Genomic DNA, 21,646 nt, shown 5'->3' on the forward strand with positions numbered 1-21,646 from the left:
GGTCCTTAGCCAGAAAGCGTACTTCCGGCATGTGTCCTCTCGGACGCATCCGGGCGGCTGCAGCAGGTGCCGCCTAAGGCGTTCCGTGCACTTTGCTGCACACCCTTCAGCGATGATGGCGGGCAGACAGTCCGGTCGGAGCCGAGCGGTTCTTCTCCCCTACCTTCTGGGCTTAAGCCTGATGGTGATGCCATCCGTACAGGCCCGGAGGCTGCGTTTTGTTACCTTGGTATTGGCGGCGGGGTCATCATCGGTTTCGCTACCGCTGAAAGGGCAAAGGCCCGCTGGTGGAGGGAGGGAGGGTCTGGGCTTGTGCTGAGGGGGGAAGGGATTGGGGGTCTTGGGTCTTTAAGAGGAAGCAGCTGGCCTGGAGGAGGGTGAGGGGCTGGATTCAACATGGATGTGGAGCCCTGGGGTAAGGGGTTCAGGAAAGGAGGTATATTAGATGGTAGATGGATCAGTCTTCCCTGGAACGGGGATGCAGTTAAAAGGTTGATACTCAACCATGAAAACAATTTTGGTGATAATTTTAATCCCCCAGTCCCCCCCCCCCACAATTTGCTTTCACAACACTTTTTTTTTTTTTTTTCAAGGTAGGGTCTCACTCTAGCTCAGGCTGACCTAGAATTCACTCTGTAGTCTCAGGATGGCCTTGAACTCATGGCAACCCTACTACCTCTGCCTCCCAAGGGCTGGGATTAAAGGCGTGCACCAACACGCTGGGCCACTTCTTTGTTTCTGCCTGTGCCTTTGGCTTTGCCTATGGATTCAGGTTACATTGCTTAGCCAAGGTAGGATCCTTCAGAATTGGGGTCTCTTTTTCAGTGGCTAGTGGGAAAGCTTCCCAGAGGAGTGAGGGCTTACTTTCCCACCATGGTAAGAGGTAGGCACTGTCTTCATCAAGGAGACTCTTCTGACCTGTAGGCAAACCATTCCCTTCAATTTAGCTGTACCGACATGGAGACCGGTCACCAATGAAGACATATCCCAAGGACCCCTATCAGGAAGAACACTGGCCCCAGGGATTTGGTCAACTAACCAAGGTGGGTTAGAAGTCAGCCCACATGGACTCAGGATATACTGTAGAATGAATGACATTTGCAACAGGCTACAGAAGTTGGGGTCCCCTAAACTGCCAGTTTTCCAGGTGGGTGCTGATTGACCAGATATAATTGTTAATTTTTGGTTGTGGGAATCAAACCCTCATGCATGCTGTTCACACACCCCACTACTGAACTGCACCCCCAAACAGCTATTACCAGATTTCTATTTTCTTTTTGGTTTTTCCAGGTAGGGTCTCTCTCTAGCCCAGGCTGACATGGAATTCACTGTGTAATTTCAGGCGGGCCTCAAACTCACAGTGATCCTGCTACTTCTGTCTCTTTCTTTTTAAAAAATGCTTTTATTAGCCAGGCATAGTAGCACACGTCTTTAATTGTAGCACTCAGGAGGCAGAGGCAGAATGGCTGCTGTAAGATCAAGGCCAGCCTGGAACTACAGTGAATTACAAGTTAGCCCGGGCTAGAGTGAGACTTTACCTTGAAATAAAACAAATAACACAACTTTTTATTTACTTATTTGTGGGCAGAGAGAGGCGCCCACTGGGGTCTTCTGCCACTGCAAATGAACTCCAATTTTATCCACTTTGTGCATCTGGCTCTATGTGGTACTGGGAAATGAACCTGAGACAACAGGCCTTGCAAGCAAACACCCCCAACTGCTGAGCTGTCACCCCAGCCCCAGATTTCTAAACCTTATATTACTCTGTGCCCAGTACACAATTGGGCACTTAGTAACTTCTGGGATCAGATTAACCCACTCCTTCCAGCCAGCGGTAAATTTAGCAAGAGTGCCTAAATCCCACAAGCTTGTGAGCCATCTATTCACTCTGGACCTTCTTCTTTTTTAACCCTTGGCTTTGCCCACAGGAGGGGATGCTACAGCATTGGGAGCTAGGCCAGGCTCTGCGACAGCGTTATGAGGGCTTTCTAAACACTTCTTACCACCGACAAGAGGTAAGGCTAGACGCTTGAAGCACAAGAGAAATGGGATTTTCTGTTGCCATTTTCAGGGAGCCCAAGGGTGTGGCTGGGCACTCTGACCTCCCTCCTGCTTTTTTTTTTTTTTTTTCCCGAGGCAGGCATTCTAGTCCAAGCTGACCTGGAATTCACTATGTAGCCAGGGTGGCCTTGAACTCATAGCCATCCTCTTACCTCAGCCTCCTGAGTGCTGCAGCACCATTATGTCCACCTTCTGCACTTTTGTCACTGGATAAGATATCCTAGAGTTGTCTAGAACATACCTCTAAGAGGCTGAGTAGCTTCTACTTAGGTGGGAATAGGTAAAATGTTTGTATTAGTTACTTTTCTTGTTACTGTGACAAAATACCTGACAAAAGTAAGTTAAGGAAGGGCTTACTTTGGCTCACAGTGTGAGGGTATAGGCCATCATGGCAGGGATGGGAAGTAGCTGATTACATTGAGTCTGCAGTCCGGAAACAGAGATGAACACTGAGTCAACTTACTTTCTTCTTTTTACTTATTTTTTGTTTCTCTCTAGGTAGGGTCTCACTCTAGCCCTGATTGACCTGAAATTCATTATGTAGTCTCAGGGTGGCCTCACACTCACAGTGATCTTCTTACCTCTGCCTCCTGAGTGCTGGGATTAAAAGCATGTGCCACCATGCCTGGCTACTTTCTCCTTTTTATTGAGAACCACAGAAAGGTGCCACCCACATTTAGGGTGGGTCTTTCCACCTTAGTTAACCCAATCTAGGAAAATTCTTCATAGACATGCCCAGAGGTTTGTCTCCTAGGTGATTCTAGATTCTGTTAAGTTGACAATCAAATTAACCATCATATTGATCAAAGGATCCAAATCAGACATCAGGAACTACCTGAGAAAGCATTTTCTGATTTAGTTATATTATTTATTATTTATTTATTTATTTTTGGTTTTTCAAGGTAGGGTTTCACTCTAGCTCAGGGTGACCTGGAATTTACTGTGTTCAAGGGTGGCCTTGAACTCACGGCGATCCTCCTACTTCTGCTTCCCAAGTGCTGGGATTAAAGGTGTGCACCACCACGCCCAGCATATTTTCTGGTTTTTGAAATAAGACATCATCCAAGGCATTTATTGTCACCTGGGGCCAAGCACCATGCTAGTGCTTTGCACAGAAAGGTACACCACAAAGATTTGCTGTCTTCAGAGTTTAATAGAGCTTAGATTGTTGGGGGGGGGGGATTCTGGTAAGCAGGACGGGGCCAGGATAAGGGGGAGCAGTGAAGACTAGCAAGTGTGCCAGCTCCTGAGATCCTCTCCACTCTAGGGATGGAGGTAGCTGTTGCTGTGGTGCCTACTCTCAGCCACAGCTGTCTCGTCTCTCCATGTTGTTGCACCCTTGAGGTCTGGCTCTATGCTGAGTTCACCCTCCGCAGTGTCTGCCTTCTTTTTTGCAAGCCCCTCTCTCTGTTCCTTTTTCCCCTTTCTCGGTCTCTAAGCCCATTAATAAAGGGGAGAGAGTGTGCAGAGGAGTGCTTTCTGCTGTCAAGGCCTCTGGCGTTCATGAGGAAGAACAATAGAGTTACTTCTAGACTAGAGAGCTTATTAAATGCTTTTGATGTGGAAGGGACATCTGAACTAGAGCCATTTCCATAGGCTGAGTTCTTCACATGTGGCAACAGTCCCCAGCTGGGTGTTTGAGTTCTTTGAGGGATATGGAGGGCCAGGTGAGGGGGATTATGGTAAATTTATAAAGTTTTGGGTAACTATTAAGAACAGGTTCTCAGCTGGTCGTGGTGGTGCACACCTTTAATACCAGCACTCAGGAGGCAGAGGTAGGAGGATCACCTGAGACTACATAGTGAATTTCAGGTCAGCCTGGACTAGTGTGAGACCCTACCTCAAAATAAATAAATATAATTTTTTTGTTTTATTTATTTATTTTTTAATTTTTATTAACATTTTCCATGATTATAAAATATATCCCATGGTAATTCCCTCCCTCCCCACCCCCACACTTTCCCATTTGAAATTCCATTCTCCATCATATTACCTCCCCATTACAATCATTGTAATTACATATATACAATATCAACCTATTAAGTATCCTCCTCCCTTCCTTTCTCCACCCTTTATGTCTCCTTTTCAACTTACTGGCCTCTGCTACTAAGTATTTTCCTTCTCACGCAGAAGCCCAATCATCTGTAGCTAGGATCCACATATGAGAGAGAACATGTGGCGCTTGACTTTCTGGGCCTGGGTTACCTGACTTAGTATAATACTTTCCAGGTCTATCATTTTTCTGCAAATTTCATAACTTCATTTTTCTTTACTGCTGAGTAGAACTCCATTGTATAAATGTGCCACATCTTCATTCTCCACTCATCAGTTGAGGGACATCTAGGCTGGTTCCATTTCCCAGCTATTATAAATATAAAAATTTTTTAAAAAGACAAAAAAGAGCCAGGTGTGGTGGTGCACACCTTTAATCCCAGCACTTGAGAGGCAGAGGTGGGAGGATCACCGAGTTCGAGGCCACCCTGAGACTCCATAGTAAATTCCAGGTCAGCTTGGGCTAGAGTGAGACCCTACCTTGAGAAACCAAAAAACGAAAACAAACAAATTAAAAAAAAGGTCTTAAGCGCCTCTTGCATGCCTTTTTATCGCCATTCCACAGATCTATGTGCGAAGTACAGACTTTGACCGTACTCTCATGAGTGCTGAGGCCAACCTGGCTGGACTCTTCCCTCCCAGTGAGATGCAGCATTTCAACCCTAACATCTCATGGCAGCCTATCCCTGTCCATACTGTGCCCGTCTTTGAGGACAGGGTAAGACTGATCAGCCCTTCCTTGATGGTGGTGAGGGGGACAGCTGTGGGCGTGGGCTTGGGCTTGTTGACTCCAGCCTCCTTCTCTGCTTTTGTATCCCCCTTTGATTTGCAGTTGCTGAAGTTCCCACTGGGCCCTTGTCCCCGTTACGAGCAGCTGCAGAACGAGACCCGGCAGACGCCGGAGTATCAGAACAGGACTGTTCAGAATGCAGTGAGTAGGAGGCTGTGTGGCCGGTCCTCAAATTGCTCTTCCTTTTGTTCACTTTTGTGTTTTGTTTCTTTCAAGGTAGGGTCTCAGTCTAGCCCTGAGTGACCTGGAACTCTCCCCCGAGCCCCCAAGCAGCACTGATCCTCTGATCCATTTTTCATAGCAATTTCTGGAAATGGTGGCCAATGAGACAGGGCTTACAGACCTGAACCTAGAGAGCATCTGGAATGTCTATGACACACTCTTCTGTGAGGTGAGCGGGCCAGAGTGCCTGGGGGGTCGCTCTTTTCTCTCCCGCAGCAGAACCGGGTCTCCAGAGCACACTGCCCAGACACTGCCATTCCCAGTGGGGAGGCCCAGCATGCCACTGCTTGTGAAACTTGGAAAGTTCCCTTACGGGTGAAGAGCCTGAGAGTGGGAAATGGGTTACTAGCTGTCAGCAGTTCATACTCTTCTCCACCCAGAGCTCTGGTGGTATGAGACTCCTTTCTGCTGAGTCTCGTTCTTCATGCCTGAGCTTCCTTTCCTAAGCCCTGCTGCAGCCTCTCTGCCTTACCTCTGCTCGCTCCCTCTCTCACCCACACATGTGCGCACATGCATCCATGCACACTCCCCCGAGGAAGAGAGCTATCCCTCTGGCTAGTGTCTGGTCTAAGCCTAGGGAGCTAATCTGCCTGCTGCAATACACAGCAAGCACATGGGCTGTTCCTGCCACCCTGGGCCTCACCTCAGACCATGCAGCGTCTGAGCCAGCTAAAGGACTTCGGCCTCCGCTTCCTGTTTGGGATCCACGAGCAAGTAGAGAAGTCCCGGCTTCAAGGGGGTGAGTGACAAGAGCAGCATGTCACTCCCCTCCTCAGGACCTTCCAGGGTTGAAACATCAGCTATGGGGCCTTCTCACGTGCTTCTCTGCCTGAAATACTCTTTGCTCTTTCTAAAGCAGATCTCCCCTTGCCACCCGCTAGTCACCCAAGTTTCCCAGTTCTCCTGACACTCAGCCTGTGAGTCACTGTGTGACCACATTCTGGTTTGCGTGCTTTTCTGCCATTCTTGCTCAAGTGTTACCCGTGTCAGGAGACTGGCTCTTTCCGAACTACATTCCTCCCTCCAGAGAACTGCTGAGACCTTTTGGAGAGAAGGCTGAGAGCAATATATGTGCCAATTTCCTCAGTTGAGCATTCAAGGGTATGCCAGCTCTCACACCTTTGACAACTCAAGTTTTCAGGGCCTGCATATGGTCCTTACCCTGGCATCAACCACCATCTTGTGGGTTGTGAAGCACTCTTAAGTTTACACTTTATTCTACACTGTTCATCAAACATGGGCAGGACCTCCTAGCTCAGGTTTCTGCATTTATGTTTAACTATAAGGTATCTTATCTTACCTCTTTCCCCTGTAAACTCAGTTCTTAGACAGCAGTGGGCAGTGTAGTGTTCCATCGTGGTCCCCATCAACCTGAACAGTCCTCTGGGCTGGTGATCAGATCAGATGCAGGACTAGCAGCTCAATCTGATGGGCGTGGTGGCTGCAGACACTGACGCCCAGGACTTCTCTTCTTCAGGAGTTCTCCTGGCTCAGATACGGAAGAACCTGACCCTAATGGCCACCACCTCTCAACTCCCTAAGCTCCTGGTTTATTCTGCGGTAAGCGCTAAAACTCCCCAGCATAGAAACATCAAACCAGGGGCTGGAATTTGTTTCCCCCGTTCGGTTGCGGGGGAGATGGGGAAGGGTGCTCATGAGCAAACCCCACCACCCCGTCTCCCTTGCAGCACGACACCACTCTAGGTGCTCTGCAAATGGCCCTGAACGTCTACAATGGTAAACAAGCGCCCTATGCGTCCTGCCACATCTTTGAACTGTTCCGGGAAGACAATGGGTGAGTAGAGCCTCCAGTGTGTCCTGCGAGGGGGAGTCTGCATGTGGCTGAGGGCAGCTCAGCGACACTCACAGGTATGGCAAGCAGCCCCCTCCTCGCCTCCTGTCAACCCTCAGGAATTTCTCAGTTGAGATGTACTTTTGGAATGAAAGTAAGAAGGACCCCTGGCCACTGATCCTGCCCGGTTGCCCACATCGCTGTCCACTGCAGGACTTCATTCACCTCACGGAGCCTGTCATACCCAAAGACTGGCAGAAGGAGTGCCAACTAGCAAGTGATACTGCAGACACAGGTGAGCTGCCACTGCCTCTGTGCCAGTTATGTCTCAGCTCCATGTTAAATTCACATCCACAAACCTTTGTGAGAGAGAGAATGGGCGTGCCAGGCCTCTAGGCACTGCAAATGATCTCAAGATGCATATACCACCACGTGCATCTGGCTTATATGGGTTCTGAGGAGTTGAACCTGGGTCCTTAGGCTTTGCAGGCAAGTGCCTAAAGCACTAAGTCATCCCTCCAGCCCGAGACCTTTTTTATTTTTTCTTGAGGTAGGGTCCCACTGTAGCTCAGACACTCCTGGAATTTACTCTAATCTCCGGGTGGCCTTGAACTCATGGCGGTCCTCCTACCTCTGCCTCCCAAGTTCTGGGATTAAAGACGCCACCATGCCTGGCCTTGAGACCATTTTTATACTTTCTTCCCACTCTTCATCCTCAGGTAATATCTTTTTTATGTTTATTTATCCATTTTGAGAGAAAAAGAGAGAGAGAAGCAGATAGAGAGAATGGGCATGCCAGGGCATCCAGCCACTGCAAATGAACTCCACATTACATGCCCTCCCCCTTGTGCATCTGGTTTATGTGGGTACTGGGGAATTGAACTCCGGTCCTTAGGCTTTGCAAGCAAGTGCCTTAACTGCTAAGCCACCTCTCCAGCCCAATGCCGTTTTTTATCTTATTTAAGAGAGAGGGCTGGAGAGATGGCTTAGTGGTTAAGCGCTTGCCTGTGAAGCCTAAGGACCCCGGTTCAAGGCTCGGTTCCCCAGGTCCCACATTAGCCAGATGCACAAGGGGGCGCACGTGTCTGGAGTTCGTTTGCAGGGGCTGGAAGCCCTGGCGCACCCATTCTCTCCCTCTGTCTTTCTCTCTGTGTCTGTCGCTCTCAAATAAATAAATAAATAAATAATAAAAAATTTAAAAAAAAAAAGAGTCAGAATTGGCACACCAGGGCCTTAGCCACTGAAATAGAATTCCAGATGCTAGCGCCACCTAGTGGGAATGCGTGACCTTGTGCTTGCCTCACCTTTGTGCATCTGGTTTACATAGGATCTGGATGAGTCCTTAGGCTTTGTGGCCAAGTGCCTTAACCACTAAGCCATCTCTCCAGCCTCCAATACTCTTTTACCCTTATTATACTGAGAAAGATAGGAGCAGCCAGGAGAGAACTCTCATTTTCTTATTGCCAGATCTACCAGCTTACCCAGTATAAGCTATCTGCAGGGGCAGCCTCTTCACTTACACTCTGAGTCCATCTCTTCTCCCCTCCAGTGGACCTCTATTGTCCTGGTTCCTTTTCCTTTGCAGCACTCCTATCTCAAAGCTGAACAGAGACTTCTGAGACCCATTCCTCCAGACCCCTCTGCCTCTCTGATCCTAAATTCCTTCATAGAGTTTCCTAGACTCTGGCTTCACTTCCTTATCACTTATCCTGTCAGGCTGACAGTAAGCAGTTTTGTAGCACCTTCTACTGCAATAAATCTGTTCTTGAAAAGGAACCAATTCTTAGCTTATCTTGCCTCTCAGCAGCGCTACACATGTGGCCACTCGTTCCTTGAACATTTTGGGGGGTGGGGGTGAGGGGCTGGAGATACAGCTTACTGGTAGAACATTTGCTTAGCACGTGTGAGATACTCAATTTTATTTCTGCCCAGTACTGTAAAACAGTAACATTTTCTTGACTTCTGGTTTTCCTTAAAACAAAACAAAACAAAACAAAAAACTCTAGATACATGTGCCACTTGTGCATCTGGCTTTATTTGGATCCTGGGGAATCAAACCTGGGTCCTTGGGTTTTGCAGGCAAGTGCCCTAATTGCTAAGTCCTCTCTCCAGCCCTTACTGACTTCCCTCACTAAACAGTGGGTCACCCAGGGTTTGTCTGTAGCCCTTTCCCATCTGTGCTGACTCCCAAGAGATCTCATCTGACTTCATGACTTCCACACACCACCTTCATGCTAAGTCCCATCTTTTTTTTTTTTTTAAAGATTCATTTCTATTTATTTATTTATTAGAGACAGAGGGAGTGAGAGAGAGAGAGAGAATGGGCGCACCAGGGCCTTTAGCCACTGCAAACGAACTCCAGATGCATGCCACCATGTGCATCTGGCTTATCTGGGACCTGGAGGATCGAACCTGGGTCCTTAGGCTTCACAGGCATGTGCCTTAACCGCTAAGCTATCTCTCCAGCACCCCCCCCCTTTTTTTTTGTTTTTGTTGGTAGGGTTTTGTTGTAGCCCAGGCTGACCTGGAATTCACTATGCAGTCTCAAACTGGGCTCAAAGTCATGGCAATCCTCCTACCATTGCCTCCTAGGATTAAAGGTGTGCTCCACCATGCCCAGCAATTTTTTGTTTTGTTTTTTTGAGGTAGGGTCTTACTCTGGCCCAGGCTGACTTAGAATTCACTATGTAGTCTCAGAGTGGACTTGAACTCATGGCGATCCTCCTACCTCTGCCTCCCAAGTGCTGCGATTAAAGATGTGCTCCACCATACCCGGCTCCACACAGCGCTATTTCATTTATTTGAGAGAAAGAGGGAGTGGAAGAGGCAGATAGTGAGAATGGTGTGACAGGCTCTGCAGCCACTGCAGATGAACTCCAGACGCATGTGAAGTTCCATCTTCTTGACTCCCTCGCTCCTGACTTGTCTGAGCTAGTCCCACATACCCAGCTGCTGACTTGAGGTCTCTATGTAGACTGTGAATGAGGCATCTGAGTGGATGCTTCTTTCCCTCAGATCTGCTTGCTCATCCTTCTGGCTTCCTTGTTTAGTAAATGTCACGCTGATAACCTAGCTGCACGGTATGTAACACTAGACATTATCCTTATGCCTCACGTCCAGTCCGCAGCAGATTCTGTCAGCTCATCTCCTCAGATGCCACCCCTGCTGTTGTTCTCCAGTCTAACCTGTCGTCAGTTCTTGCCTGAACTGCTGAAAAGTCTGACATTTATTCTAGTTCTGTCCTTTTCTCTACCAATTAGCTTTTTTTTTTTTTTTTTTTTTGAGGTAGGGTCTCAATTTAGCCCAGGGTTACCTAGAACTCACTTTATAGCCCCAGGCTGGCCTGAAACTCATGGAGATTCTCCTACCTCTGCCTCCCAAGTGCTGGAATTAAAGGTGTACACCACCATGCCAGGTTTTTCTTTTGATTTTTAAAGCATTTATTTATGGGCTGGGGAGATGGCTCACTGGTTAAAGTTGCTGGCTACCAAAGCCTGCCATCCCAGGTTTGATTCCTCAGTGCCCATGTAAAGCCAGATGCACAAAGTGGCATGTGTCTGAGTTCATTTGAAGTGGCAGGAGGCCCTGGTATGCCCATGTAAAGTTCTCTCTGCTTACAAGTACAAAAACATTTACTTTATTTGAGAGAGAGAGAAAGCAAAAATATGGGTGCACCAGGGCCTCCTGCTCTGCATACAACTCCAGACACGTGCACCACGTTTTGTGCATCTGGCCTTTATGTGAGTAATGTGGAATCAAAACCAGTCTGCCAATCTTTGTAAGCAAGTGTCTTTTACCACCCTGCCATTTCTCTATTCCCTAAAATATTTATTTAAAAATATTATCAGGGAGATGGAGAGATGGCTTAGCAAGTAAGGTGTTTGCCTGCAAAGCCAAAGGACCCTGGTTCAATTCCTCAGGACCCACATAAGCCAGATGCACAAGGGGGCGCATACGTCTGGAGTTCATTTGCAGTGGTTGGAGGCCCTGGTGTGCCCATTCTCTCTGTCTCTCTCTCTCTCAAATAAATAAAACTTAAAAAAAAAAATTATCCAGATGTGGTGGCACTTGCCTTTAATCCCAGCACTTGGGAGGCAGAGGTAGGAGGATTGCTATGAGTTTGGGGCCACCCTGAGACTCCATAGTGAATTCCAGGTCAGCTGGGCTAGAGTGAGACACTATCTTGAAAAACCAAAAAAAAAAAAAAAAAAAAAAAAAAAAATTAATGTCAGGTGTGGTGGCCCATGCCTTAATCCAGCACTCAGGAGTCAGAAGTAGGAGGATCACTGTGATCTTGAGGCCAGCCTGAGCCAACAAAGTGAATGTGAGGTCAGCTTGGGTTAGAGCAAGACCTTACCTCAAAGAAACAAAATAAATAAAAAGATAAAGAACAAACAACAAAAAGAAAAGATAAAAATATTTTTAGGGCTGGAGAGATAGCTCAAGAGTTAAGGCACTTGCTTACAAGGCCTGCTGGCCCAGGTTTAGTTCCCATTACCTAAAGACAGATGGACAAAGTGGCACATACATCTGGAGCTTGTTTTCAGCTGCTAGAGGCCCTGGCACACCCATTCATTCTTTCTGTCTCTCTGCAAATAAATAAAATTTTTTTTCTTTTTTACTTATTTGCAAGAATGAGAATGGGTGCAGGAGGGCATTTTTTTTGGTTTATTTTTATTTATTTATTTGAGAACGACAGACAGAAAGAGAGAGAGAATGGGCGCGCCAGGGCTTCCAGCCACTGCAGACGAATTCCAGATGCGTGCGCCCCCTTGTGCATCTGGCTAACGTGGGTCCTGGGGAATCGAGCCTTGAACTGGGGTCCTTAGGCTTCACAGGCAAGCACTTAACTGCTAAGCCATCTCTCCAGCCCACGAGGGCATCTTGCTACTGCACTACTGCATCTAAACTCGAGTCACACATGAATCTGGCTTTTCATGTGTACTGGGCAGTTGAGCCCAGACCACCAGGCTTTGCAAATAAGTGCCTTTAGCTGATGAATCCTCTCCAGCCCTGAATTAATTTCTAAAAAAAATATAAATCAAGCTGGGTGTGGTGGTACACACCTTTAATCCCAATACTGAGGGAATTATGTGTGTGTGTGTGTGTGTGTGTGTGTGTGTGTGTATTCTGATATTACTATCCTCTTCAGATTTTTCCAGTCACTTCCTTTTACATGGTATGAAACCCAGGTCCTCTACTTCTCTACCATGGCTTCCTAAGCCTTATTCATTTGCCCTGTCTTCTGTGGCTCTTGCTTAGTCTGTTTTGTTTTGTTTTGGTGTTTTTCAAGCTAGGGTCTCACTCTAGCCCAGGCTGACCTGGAATTCAGTATATAGTCTCAGGGTGGCCTCAAACTCAGCAATTCTCCCACCTCTGTCTCCTGAGTGCTGGGATTAAAGGCGTGTGCCACCACGCCCGGCTTTCCTTAGTTTGTTTTGCTGTTTTGATGGTACTTTCTTGCAAAGTTTATTCCCATATCAGAGCCTTTTGCACTTGCTTGTTTCCTACCCCAGGGTATACTCTACTCTCAGATCTAACTTACTTATTGACTCCAGATCTGTTTTCTTTGATGTTGTTTTGGGGTTTTTGAGGTAGAGTCTCACTCTAGCCCAGGCTGACCTGGAATACACTATGGAGTCTCAGGGTGGCCTTGAACTCATGGCCATCCTCCTACCTCTGCCTCCCAAGAGCTGTGATTAAAGGTGTATACCACCACGCCCAGCCCCAGGTCTGTTTTAACTTCTTCAATCATACCTTCACTGACTAGCATGCCTTAGTCACAGCATATATGGGCCATTCCTATCATTTGCTGATTTATTGGCTCTTCTCTCCTAGAATGTCAACTCTATGCATGAGAGCTCAATCTTGACCATCTTTGTATATATCCTCTGTATGTCAGAACAATACTTGTCATGTTACTGGTAGGTTTCTGATATTTGTTGGGGCAATACTAATGTTACCTTTTTATCCCCCCCTCCCCTGTCCAGAGGTGATCGTGGCTCTGGCTGTCTGTGGCTCCATACTGTTCCTTCTCATTGTACTGCTTCTCACTGTCCTCTTCCGGATGCAAGCCCAGCCTCCTGGCTACCACCACGTTGCAGACAGGGAAGACCATGCCTGACAACCACTCAGCCCCCTTCCCTCTGCCTCCTAGGGGAAGTGGGCTGGGCCCCTGGGCCTGACTGTTGCTGCTCCCTAGTCCATGGACCAGAGACTTAAGGTGAAACCTCCCTGATTATCCAAGCCCAAATAAGTGGGGCTGAGCATTCACATGCCTGATGTTTACCAAGTACTGTGTTGGACATGGTTTTCTCCAATTGGGATTTGTCTCTTCCATACTTCCTAAGCATGTGAGATAGTCAAGCATTCAGGTTTCACTCAGGACCTGGATTAAAAACAACAAACAAAACCACCAAGAAGGAACTGGTGCTGACCTGCCTTGCTCTTCCACCAAGCCTGCTTTCTCTTCTCATCTAGTGTTCAGCAAATGACCAGAGGACATTGTCTTGCCTCTGAGTGCTTACAGAAGGGAAAACTGCACATCACTGGGGGTACAAAAATTGGCTGCCAAGGAACTGGCCCACCCAGCGACCAGCCAGCCAGGTTGTCTTTTGCTGAAGCTCCTGCCTCTGCTCTAATGATACTTCCGGCACCTTTATTACACCTCAGTGTGAACAAGTGTCTTGGGCAGGTCTGAAGGATATTTATACTTCCAGGGAGGGAGTCGGGGGAGACGAGAGGGAGTGAATCACACAGAATCATGGAATTACTCTCTCAGCTGGGCTGGGCTGGGCTCTCCAAGAACCTAAGAGGTAAATGCAGTGGTGAGTTGGACGGACCCTGACTGTGGCCCAGGACAGTGCTGAAGCAGATCTAAGAATGAAGTTTTGAACTGTGAATGATGGTTCTGTGCCTTCCCCCCCCCCCCGCCCACTTCTGAGACCTGTGGCACACTCTAACCAGGCTCAGCCAGGTGTTCTGTCTAATTTTTTAGTTGGTCCACAAAGAGTATGGTTTTATTGGCCACGCCAACAGTGAACACAAATCAAACAACATGGTTACAGCATGGTGGTTATTCTGCCACCATACATCAGAAGGGAGAAAGGTATTTGGCTCCAGGCTAGACACAACAAGGACACTTTGAAGGCAGCTGGGTTGCCCTAAATTTCCAGAACAAAGTCCAGAGCAGTGATGTGCCTGTGTTCTAGTACCATAGTGCCACAGCTCCAACCTTAAGACTTGGGTACTTTTGGCCCATTAACAAGTAGCTTCTGCTTCTCACAAGACTTTCCCACTTATGAGCGCCAACAGTAGCTTATCCCATGCCTTCTTCATTGCCTCTCATTTTCTTTTCTATGGTCCAGCTTCCTTTGGGCTCCAGATGAGAATGTGATAACCTAGGAGGAGTGAGAAGTCTGATTGTAGCTTCTATTATCAGTCTCAGAGCTTGGGGCTACCCTGGAGAACCTACTAGGAAACTTTCAGCAGCCAGACCTTGCCATAACCAAGGTAAAGCTAGACAGATTAAGAGACTAGGTTAGAAACACACCACCACTGTCTTCCCAAATGTATTTACTGACCAATGCCTTGGGATGAATGTGGCAGGCTCAACTTAGCCTTCACCAAAACTAGGGAGTTGGGCCAGGCTTTGCCAGCCTGAGATACATTTGCTTCGACTCACCCATGGCAGAAGCCAGTGTGTCCCCCATGGGGTTGAACTCATTGAGCTGCAAAGACAAAAGTAAGAGCATGAGGTTAGGGTGAAAGTAGTACAGAGACAGAAGGACACACGACCACTAATTAATTTCTGGTTGATTCCTTGCTGTTTCCTATCACATTGGAGGGCCCATGCCTCACCGAAATGATCCCAGAATATCCAGAGTCATAGAGCTGACACATCATCTTCCCAGAGCTTCCATCGAACACATCTACTGTCCTTAGTTCACAGGGGCTACAACTTTTGAAGTTAGGATCTGGGTATCGGCCCACAACAATCAAGTTGTACCGAGGATGCCAGGTTGCCTAGGAGATGGAAAGGGTGGTCACAGACATAGAGGAACAGCAACATTATTACTTAAAGGCTGGGTATTTAGCCCTGGTTGAGTATTTACCTAGCATGTACAAAACCAAACTTGATCCCAGAATGAAAATAATTCTTTTTTTTTTTTTTGAAACTAATAGGTCAAGAACCTAAAGTTGTATATAAAATCTATGTGGAAACCATAAGGATGGTTTCTGGCTTCATGTGTATCTTTTTTTTTTTTAAAGGTTGGGTTTTTTGTTTTGTTTTGTTTTGTTCTAGCCAAGGCTGACCTGGAATTCACTAGTAGTCTCAGGGTGGCCTTGAACTCAAAGTGATCCTCATATCTCTACCTCCTAAGTGCTGAAACTAAAGGCATGTACTACCATGCCCAGCTTAAAAAATATTTTATTTATTCATTTATTTGACAGAAAGAGGAAGAGGGAGATAAAGAGAGAATGGGCACACCAGGACCTCTAGCCGCTGCAAACAAACTTCAGATGCATGTACTACCTTGTGCATCTGGCTTATGTGGGTACTGGGGAATCAAATCTGGGTCCTTAGGCTTTGCAGGCAAGTGACTTAACTGCTGGGCCATCTCTTCAGCCCCTTCTTGTGCATCTTAATTCCCGGCTGGTCTCTTGGACCTTAGGATATCTGCAGATTTCTTTGCATCTACTTGGACCATACTGACTTCTAAATGTGTTCTGTCTGCAGTGCTGGGGATAGGCCCTTGTGCATACTGAGTAAGTGCTCTACTGCCAGACGCCTTCAGTCTTTAATAGCTTCCTCTTTTCACAGGTATCCACATGAATAATAAAGCCTTGAGTATAAAATCACAAGTGCCTTTTTAAAAAGACAGGAAAAAACTGTGTTTTCCCAGACCACCTCACTCAAAACAGATCTACCATTAGCAGCAAAATAGAATTGGATGGGATTTTTTCTTTTTAAAAAACACTTTTTATATTTTTTGTGAGAATGAGAATATGGGCATGCCAGAGCATCTTGCCACTGCAAGTGAACTCAAGACATGTGCCACTTTGTGTGGTTTTATGTGGGTACTCCAGACCAGCTTTACAAGCAAGTGTCTAACTGCTGGGTATCTTCCCAGCCAGGGACTGTCTTGAGAAATCTTACCAAAGCAGTTTTGATTTTTTTTTTTTTTTCCTGAGGTAGGGTCTCACTTTACCCAGGCTGGCATGGAACTCACTCTGTAATCCCAGGCTGGCCTTGAGCTCATTGCAATTCTCTACCTCCCAAGTGCTGGGATTATATGCATGCTCCAACATGCCAGACCTTGATTTAAAAAACACATATTTTATTAATTTATGAGAGAGAGAGAATGTGATAAGTATGGGTGCTCCAGTGCCTCCAGCCACTGCACATAAACTCCAGATGCATGTGCCACCTGTGCATCTGGCTTATGTGGATTCTGGGGAATCAAACCTGAGTCCTTAGGCTTCACAGGTAAGCACCTTAACTGCTAGGCCATTTTTACAGCCCTGACCTTGACTTTTTTTATTTTTTGAGATAGGACTGCACTGTGTGCCTCAGGCTATCCTCAAACTTTCAGTCCTCTTGCCTCGGCCTTGAGTACTAGGATTATAGGCATGCACCACTTTTCCTAGATTCAAGAAGGATTATCTTTGTGTGATTTTTCAAGATAGGGTCTTGCTCTAGCCAGGCTGACCTGGAATTCACTAGGCAGTCTCAGGGTGGCCTTGAACTCACAACAATCCTACCTCTGCGTCCGAGTGCTGGTATTAAAGGTGTGTGCCACCACACTTGGCTTCAAGGAAGTTGTGAAGGAGAAAGGACATAGCTAGTAAGTGAAGATAAAAACATAGCAGCTTGGAAACAAGTCATTAAAAAATCAGGTGCAAGTTGGCCTGACTGGATATGAAGGGTAGATGAGGACACAAACTAGCAGGAACACTACAAACTGGTGATGGCACCATTGTCGTTCTACAGGTAGCCGAGAATGGCACTGAAGTCCTGATCCTCCTGCCCCTATCTCCCAAGTGCTAGGATTACCTGTGTGTGTCACCATACCCTGCTCTGTTCCCACTCCCCCCAGAACTGAAGGTGGAACCCAGGACCCTGGGCATGCTAAGCATTCTACCACTGAGCTGTATTCCCCGGCAGAAGCCTTGATTGTTTGGTATTGAGTTTGATTTGAAATACATGAGGTACTAAATCACTGTTTACTTAAAAGTACTTACCAGGTGTTAGACATGGTACTAAGTGTATACTGATTCACCCTCATGGAATCCTATCAGATCCTATTTCCTCTCTACAGACAAAGCAGATCTACATTATAGAAGTAAGGGACTTATTTCTATCAGGAGCCACCTGACCTGCAAGGCAAACTGAGAAGGTGATGGTTAGTTTGCAGGTCAGGTGTATACATGGTTAACTGAGAGTGACAGTTTGATCATGGAGGACCCTGTGTGATCAGGACTGGGCTGAAAAGGCTCAGAGAAAAAACAGCTTATCAGAGAGAAAAATTTAAAAACTCAACTTCATGGGCTTGCAGAAGTGCAATAAAACAGAGAAAGCCCAAGGGTTAAGGGACTGTGTTGTGTCATGCTAAGAAATCTGGGAATGCAGGCTGCGTATCAGCCCCTCTTCCAGAATTGGGAAGACCTGGCCCACTCCCATAGTCACAGCTCCCTTCCCTGTCACTCACCTTGATGGGAGTGAGGTGCTGGAAATGACGGTGAGGGTGGAGGATCAGGCTCTGGGGGCAGTCCCACTGGGAGGCAGAGTAAACCCGAATCTCATTCTTCTGGTCAGTAGTCAAGAGCTGGGCTCCATCAGAGCTAAAACAAGCTGATAAAGTGAAAGTCCCTAAGCCCCCGTTATTCTGGCCTTCACAGCCCTCTCTCAAGGGGGTCCCCTTACTCTCATTCCTTTCTAGATGGGGTTGGGGGAGGTGAATCTGCGCCATGAATGAAAACGTTCCAGAAACACAGCAGCCAAAGAAGCGGTGAAAGCCAGAAAGCTTCCCAGACATCTTGGCAGATGTTACATGGGGAAGAGGGTAAGTTTAACCTAGGCCAGGAGTGGCAGTACATGCCTTCAATCCCAGCACTTGGGAGGCAGGGGTAGGAGGATCACCGTGAGTTCAAGGCCATACTGAGACTACATAGTGAATTCCAGGTCAGCCTGGCTAGAGCAAGACCCTACCTTGAGAAGGAAAAAAAGCTTGACCTAGTAGCTAGTGGTGAAGCAGACAAGGTGTACAAGAGGTGAGGCCCGGATGTCACACCTGCACTGACAGGATGCTTGTGAGGCAGTGAGTACAGGAAGCTGCTTTTCCCTTTCAGCTGCCGCAGGTCCCAGATTTTCACTGTTTGATCTACAGAGGCTGTGGCCAGTAACCAATCACAGCAGGGGTTCAGAGCCACATGGGTCACTTTCTTTTTGTGCATTCTGAAATTCCAAAGCTGCAGGGAAAAGTTTGGTTCAGGTGGAGACAAGAACCAAAGTAGGGAAGAGAGACAGAAGGGAGGACCTGGGCCACACAGTACGCACCTCCTTGCCATCCATGTTCAGCAGGATCACATTTCCCACGTTGTCTCCTGTGATCACCACTCGACTTTTGGCAGACACATCCAGGCTGCAAAACCAGATGCTAGAGGGAGAAACCATGCTGTGAAACTCTTAGAACTGACATAAGTATTCACTGTTACCAGTTCCAATGTCTAACCCACAGTAGGTATTGAATAAATACTAGTTGCGTGAATGTCTTACTAGGAATTTCCAGTGATGGGCACTCTGACCCGTTTACCATGTAGAAGGAGGGAAGGAGTGAGGGTGACATGGCTCAGAATCCTCAGTAAGAGTTCGCCAAGGCAGCCAAACATCAGATCCACAAGACAAATTCCAAGGCTAACTTGCTCCCCACAGCCCAGGTTCTGAGGAAGTCTTGTCTACTCTTCTGGCCCCCATCACACTCCACAATTTGGGCCAAAGGAGGTGACAAACCAAACAGGAAGCCACATCAACTCCAGCTCTGTCCTTCACAGCTGGCTACTGAACATCTGCCCCCTTTTGAGCATCCAGGGAAAAGCAAACCAGAAGCTCTTTTCTCCTGCAAACTGCTCACAGATAGGTCGATTCAGGAGGAGGGTGCTTCATGAATCCCATTTTATAGCCAGGAGAACTCCAGTCCATCTATTCGCCTGTCCTGATGGCTGGTGTGTTTCTTACCCCTGTGGAGCAGCCTAGGATATCTATCACCCAGAACTAGTTAAACCCCACACATAACCTTCATCATTCTTAGGGAGCAAAGTTGTATCTCTGGCTAGAAACCACAGCGACTCACATTGTATAATTACTCCAGCTATTCTTAGAAGAGCATTCTACCTGTTAACACTTTCACCAAGGAACTGGTAATGTCAAAACCTCAGTGAGAGATAAAGAGATGGCTTAGTGGTTAAGGCACTTGCTTGCAAAGCCAAAGGACACCAGTTCAAATCCCCAGGATCCACTAAGCTAGATGCACATGGTGGCACATGCATCTGGAGCTCATCTGCAGTGGCCGGAGACCGCAACACACCTATTCTCTTTCTCTCTGTCTGCCTCTTTCTCTCTCTCAAATAAATAAATATGTTAAAAAAAAAAAAAAAGCAAAAAACTTCACTGAATGGAAGACAATAAGACTGGCAGAGCTCCCGCTCTACTCTGAGTGGCCTAGGAAAGTCAAGGACTAGTCCAATATGAGCATGGCTTACAGGAGGGGTGGTGCTTTGATTCAGGTGTCCCCCATAAACTTGGGTGTTCTGAATGCAAGGGCTCCAGCTGATGGTAATTTGGGAATTGAAGCCTCCTGGAGGCAGTGTATTGTTGGAGGCAGGCTTATGGGTGTTATAGCCAGCTTCCTCTTGCCAGTGTTTCGCACACTCTCCTGTAGCTGTTTTCCGTTTGATGTTGGCCAGGGGGTGATGTCCACCCTCTGCTCATGCCATCGTTTGCCCCTGCCATCACAGAGCTTCCCCTTGAGTCTGTAAGCCAAAATAACCTTTTTTTCCCCTCACAGGCTGCTCTTGGTTGGGTGTTTCCTGACAGCAATGTGAACCTGACTGCAACAGAAGGGCTTAAGCCCTTCCCTCGAGGACAATGGCTGAGGCTCCAGAACACGTTTGCAGAGTACTCACCCACCTAGACCAAGGTTCAGAGTGGTCAAAGAGTTTGAGGAAGAGGAGTAGTGGAAAGTGGCTAACACCTTCCTTTCCGTCCTGTGCCAGGCCTAGGTAAAGAAATGAGATCAGGACGCTCTCATCAGAACTGCACCTTAGCCCTTTCCATTTCTGGTCAATCTACTCACTTGCAGGAGTTTGAACTGGTAAAAACCCGGAGAATGTTGCCTTTAAAGTCTTGCAGCCTAGTTGTTCCCTCCATTGAGGAGATAAAAAACTGGTTGGTATTGAGAAGGTTAAACTTCAGCCCAGTGATGCTCCCTCCAGCTCCAATCTAACACGAGGAAGGAAAAGGGCAGTGAGTGATGAGGGGCCAGGAAGCAAGGAGCCAGGCCACATACACGTACTGCACCCAGGGCAGGACACATCAGTCAGTTGGCACCAGGGCCAGGTCAGCTTTGACACCTGACACTAGGATTTTTTTTTTTTTTTTCAGGTAAGGTCTCACTCTAGCCCAGGCTGACCTGGAACTCACTCTCTAGTTCCAGGCTGGCCTTGAACTCAAAGCAATCCTCCTACCTCTGCCTGCTGAGTGGTGCGATTAAAGGCGTGCACTACCATGCCTAGCTGTTCTTTGACTTTTGTCATTTATTTATTAGATACAGAGAGCCAGAAGGAGAGAGAGAGAGAGATTGGGCACGCCAGGGCCTCTAGCCACTGCAAATGAACTCTGATGCGTGTGCCATGATGTGCATCTAGCTAACGTGGGACCTGGGGAATCAAACCTGGGTCCTTTGGCTTTGCAGGCAAGCACCTTAACCACTAAGCCATCTCTCCAGCTCCTCTTTGACTTTTATATTTTAAAAAAGATACAGTAAATATGAATAACTTTTATACACAGTTCTATGAGTTTCCACAGGTGCACAGATTTGAATAACCACCTTCAAAGTCAAGATGTAGGACAGATCTATCACCCCATAAAACTTCCTCAAGCTCAAAGTGGTGCTTGTGTCTGGGGTTCATTTGCAGTGACAAGAAGCCCTAACGTGCCCATTCTCTCATTCCCTCTCTCTCTCTTAAAAATAAATAAGCTGTGCTCACTTCGGCAGCACATATACTAAAATTGGAACAATACAGAGAAGATTAGCATGGCCCCTGCGCAAGGATGACACGCAAATTCGTGAAGCGTTCCGTAGTTTTTCAAATAAATAAAAAAAAATTTTTTTAAAAATTTAAAAAAAAATTTAAAAAAGGGGTGGAGAGATGGCTTAGCGGTTAAGCGCTTGCCTGTGAAGCCTAAGGACCCCGGTTCGAGGCTCGGTTCCCCAGGTCCCACGTTAGCCAGATGCACGAGGGGGCGCACGCGTCTGGAGTTCGTTTGCAGAGGCTGGAAGCCCTGGCGCGCCCATTCTCTCTCTCTCCCTCTATCTGTCTTTCTCTATGTGTCTGTCGCTGTCAAATAAATAAATAAATAAAAATATTAAAAAAAAAAAGAATAAAGTTGTGTTTAAAAAAAAATTAAAAAAAAAATAAGCTGAAGCCGTGCATGGTGGTGCATGCCT

The 21,646-nt window shown here is 47.0% G+C and overlaps 2 protein-coding genes and 1 non-coding gene across 3 annotated transcripts in view; 2 read left to right on the top strand and 1 right to left on the bottom strand.

Annotated features, from left to right (window-relative positions):
* The first annotated feature begins 40 nt into the window (after positions 1-40).
* On the top strand, positions 41-13,819 carry Acp2 (acid phosphatase 2, lysosomal). Its single transcript, XM_004657224.2, has 11 exons — positions 41-229; positions 948-1,043; positions 1,929-2,015; positions 4,679-4,831; positions 4,946-5,044; positions 5,205-5,294; positions 5,732-5,864; positions 6,603-6,685; positions 6,814-6,920; positions 7,037-7,212; positions 12,908-13,819. The coding sequence occupies exons 1-11, from the start codon at positions 113-115 to the stop codon at positions 13,039-13,041; spliced, it is 1,275 nt and encodes a 424-aa protein (XP_004657281.2). The 5' UTR covers positions 41-112; the 3' UTR covers positions 13,042-13,819.
* Positions 13,820-13,888: 69 nt separating this feature from the next.
* The window catches only part of Ddb2 (damage specific DNA binding protein 2), a 47,443-nt gene continuing 39,685 nt past the window's right edge, over positions 13,889-21,646 (bottom strand). The window contains exons 5-11 of the mRNA XM_012948468.2: positions 20,273-20,418; positions 18,478-18,577; positions 18,212-18,389; positions 17,630-17,772; positions 14,778-14,942; positions 14,602-14,647; positions 13,889-14,317 (exon numbers count right to left, since the gene is read on the bottom strand). Of these exons, the coding sequence (XP_012803922.2) occupies positions 14,274-14,317; positions 14,602-14,647; positions 14,778-14,942; positions 17,630-17,772; positions 18,212-18,389; positions 18,478-18,577; positions 20,273-20,418 (822 nt within the window). The 3' untranslated portion in view covers positions 13,889-14,273. The remainder of the gene's footprint in view (positions 14,318-14,601; positions 14,648-14,777; positions 14,943-17,629; positions 17,773-18,211; positions 18,390-18,477; positions 18,578-20,272; positions 20,419-21,646) is intronic.
* Positions 21,178-21,284, top strand: LOC123458122. The gene has a single exon (XR_006635421.1). It is a non-coding gene; the product is annotated as a U6 spliceosomal RNA (small nuclear RNA).

This window comes from Jaculus jaculus, chromosome 1 (genome assembly GCF_020740685.1).
Source record: "Jaculus jaculus isolate mJacJac1 chromosome 1, mJacJac1.mat.Y.cur, whole genome shotgun sequence".
Classification (NCBI taxonomy): Eukaryota; Metazoa; Chordata; class Mammalia; order Rodentia; family Dipodidae; genus Jaculus; species Jaculus jaculus.

Excerpts from the sequence above, each read along its gene's own strand:
- Acp2 (XM_004657224.2), top strand. The coding sequence starts at position 113 with ATGATGGCGGGCAGACAGTCCGGTCGGAGCCGAGCGGTTCTTCTCCCC. Across the intron at positions 5,045-5,204 it reads ACAGGACTGTTCAGAATGCA|CAATTTCTGGAAATGGTGGC; the intron begins GTGAGTAGGAGG and ends CATTTTTCATAG. Across the intron at positions 6,686-6,813 it reads AGCTCCTGGTTTATTCTGCG|CACGACACCACTCTAGGTGC; the intron begins GTAAGCGCTAAA and ends TCTCCCTTGCAG.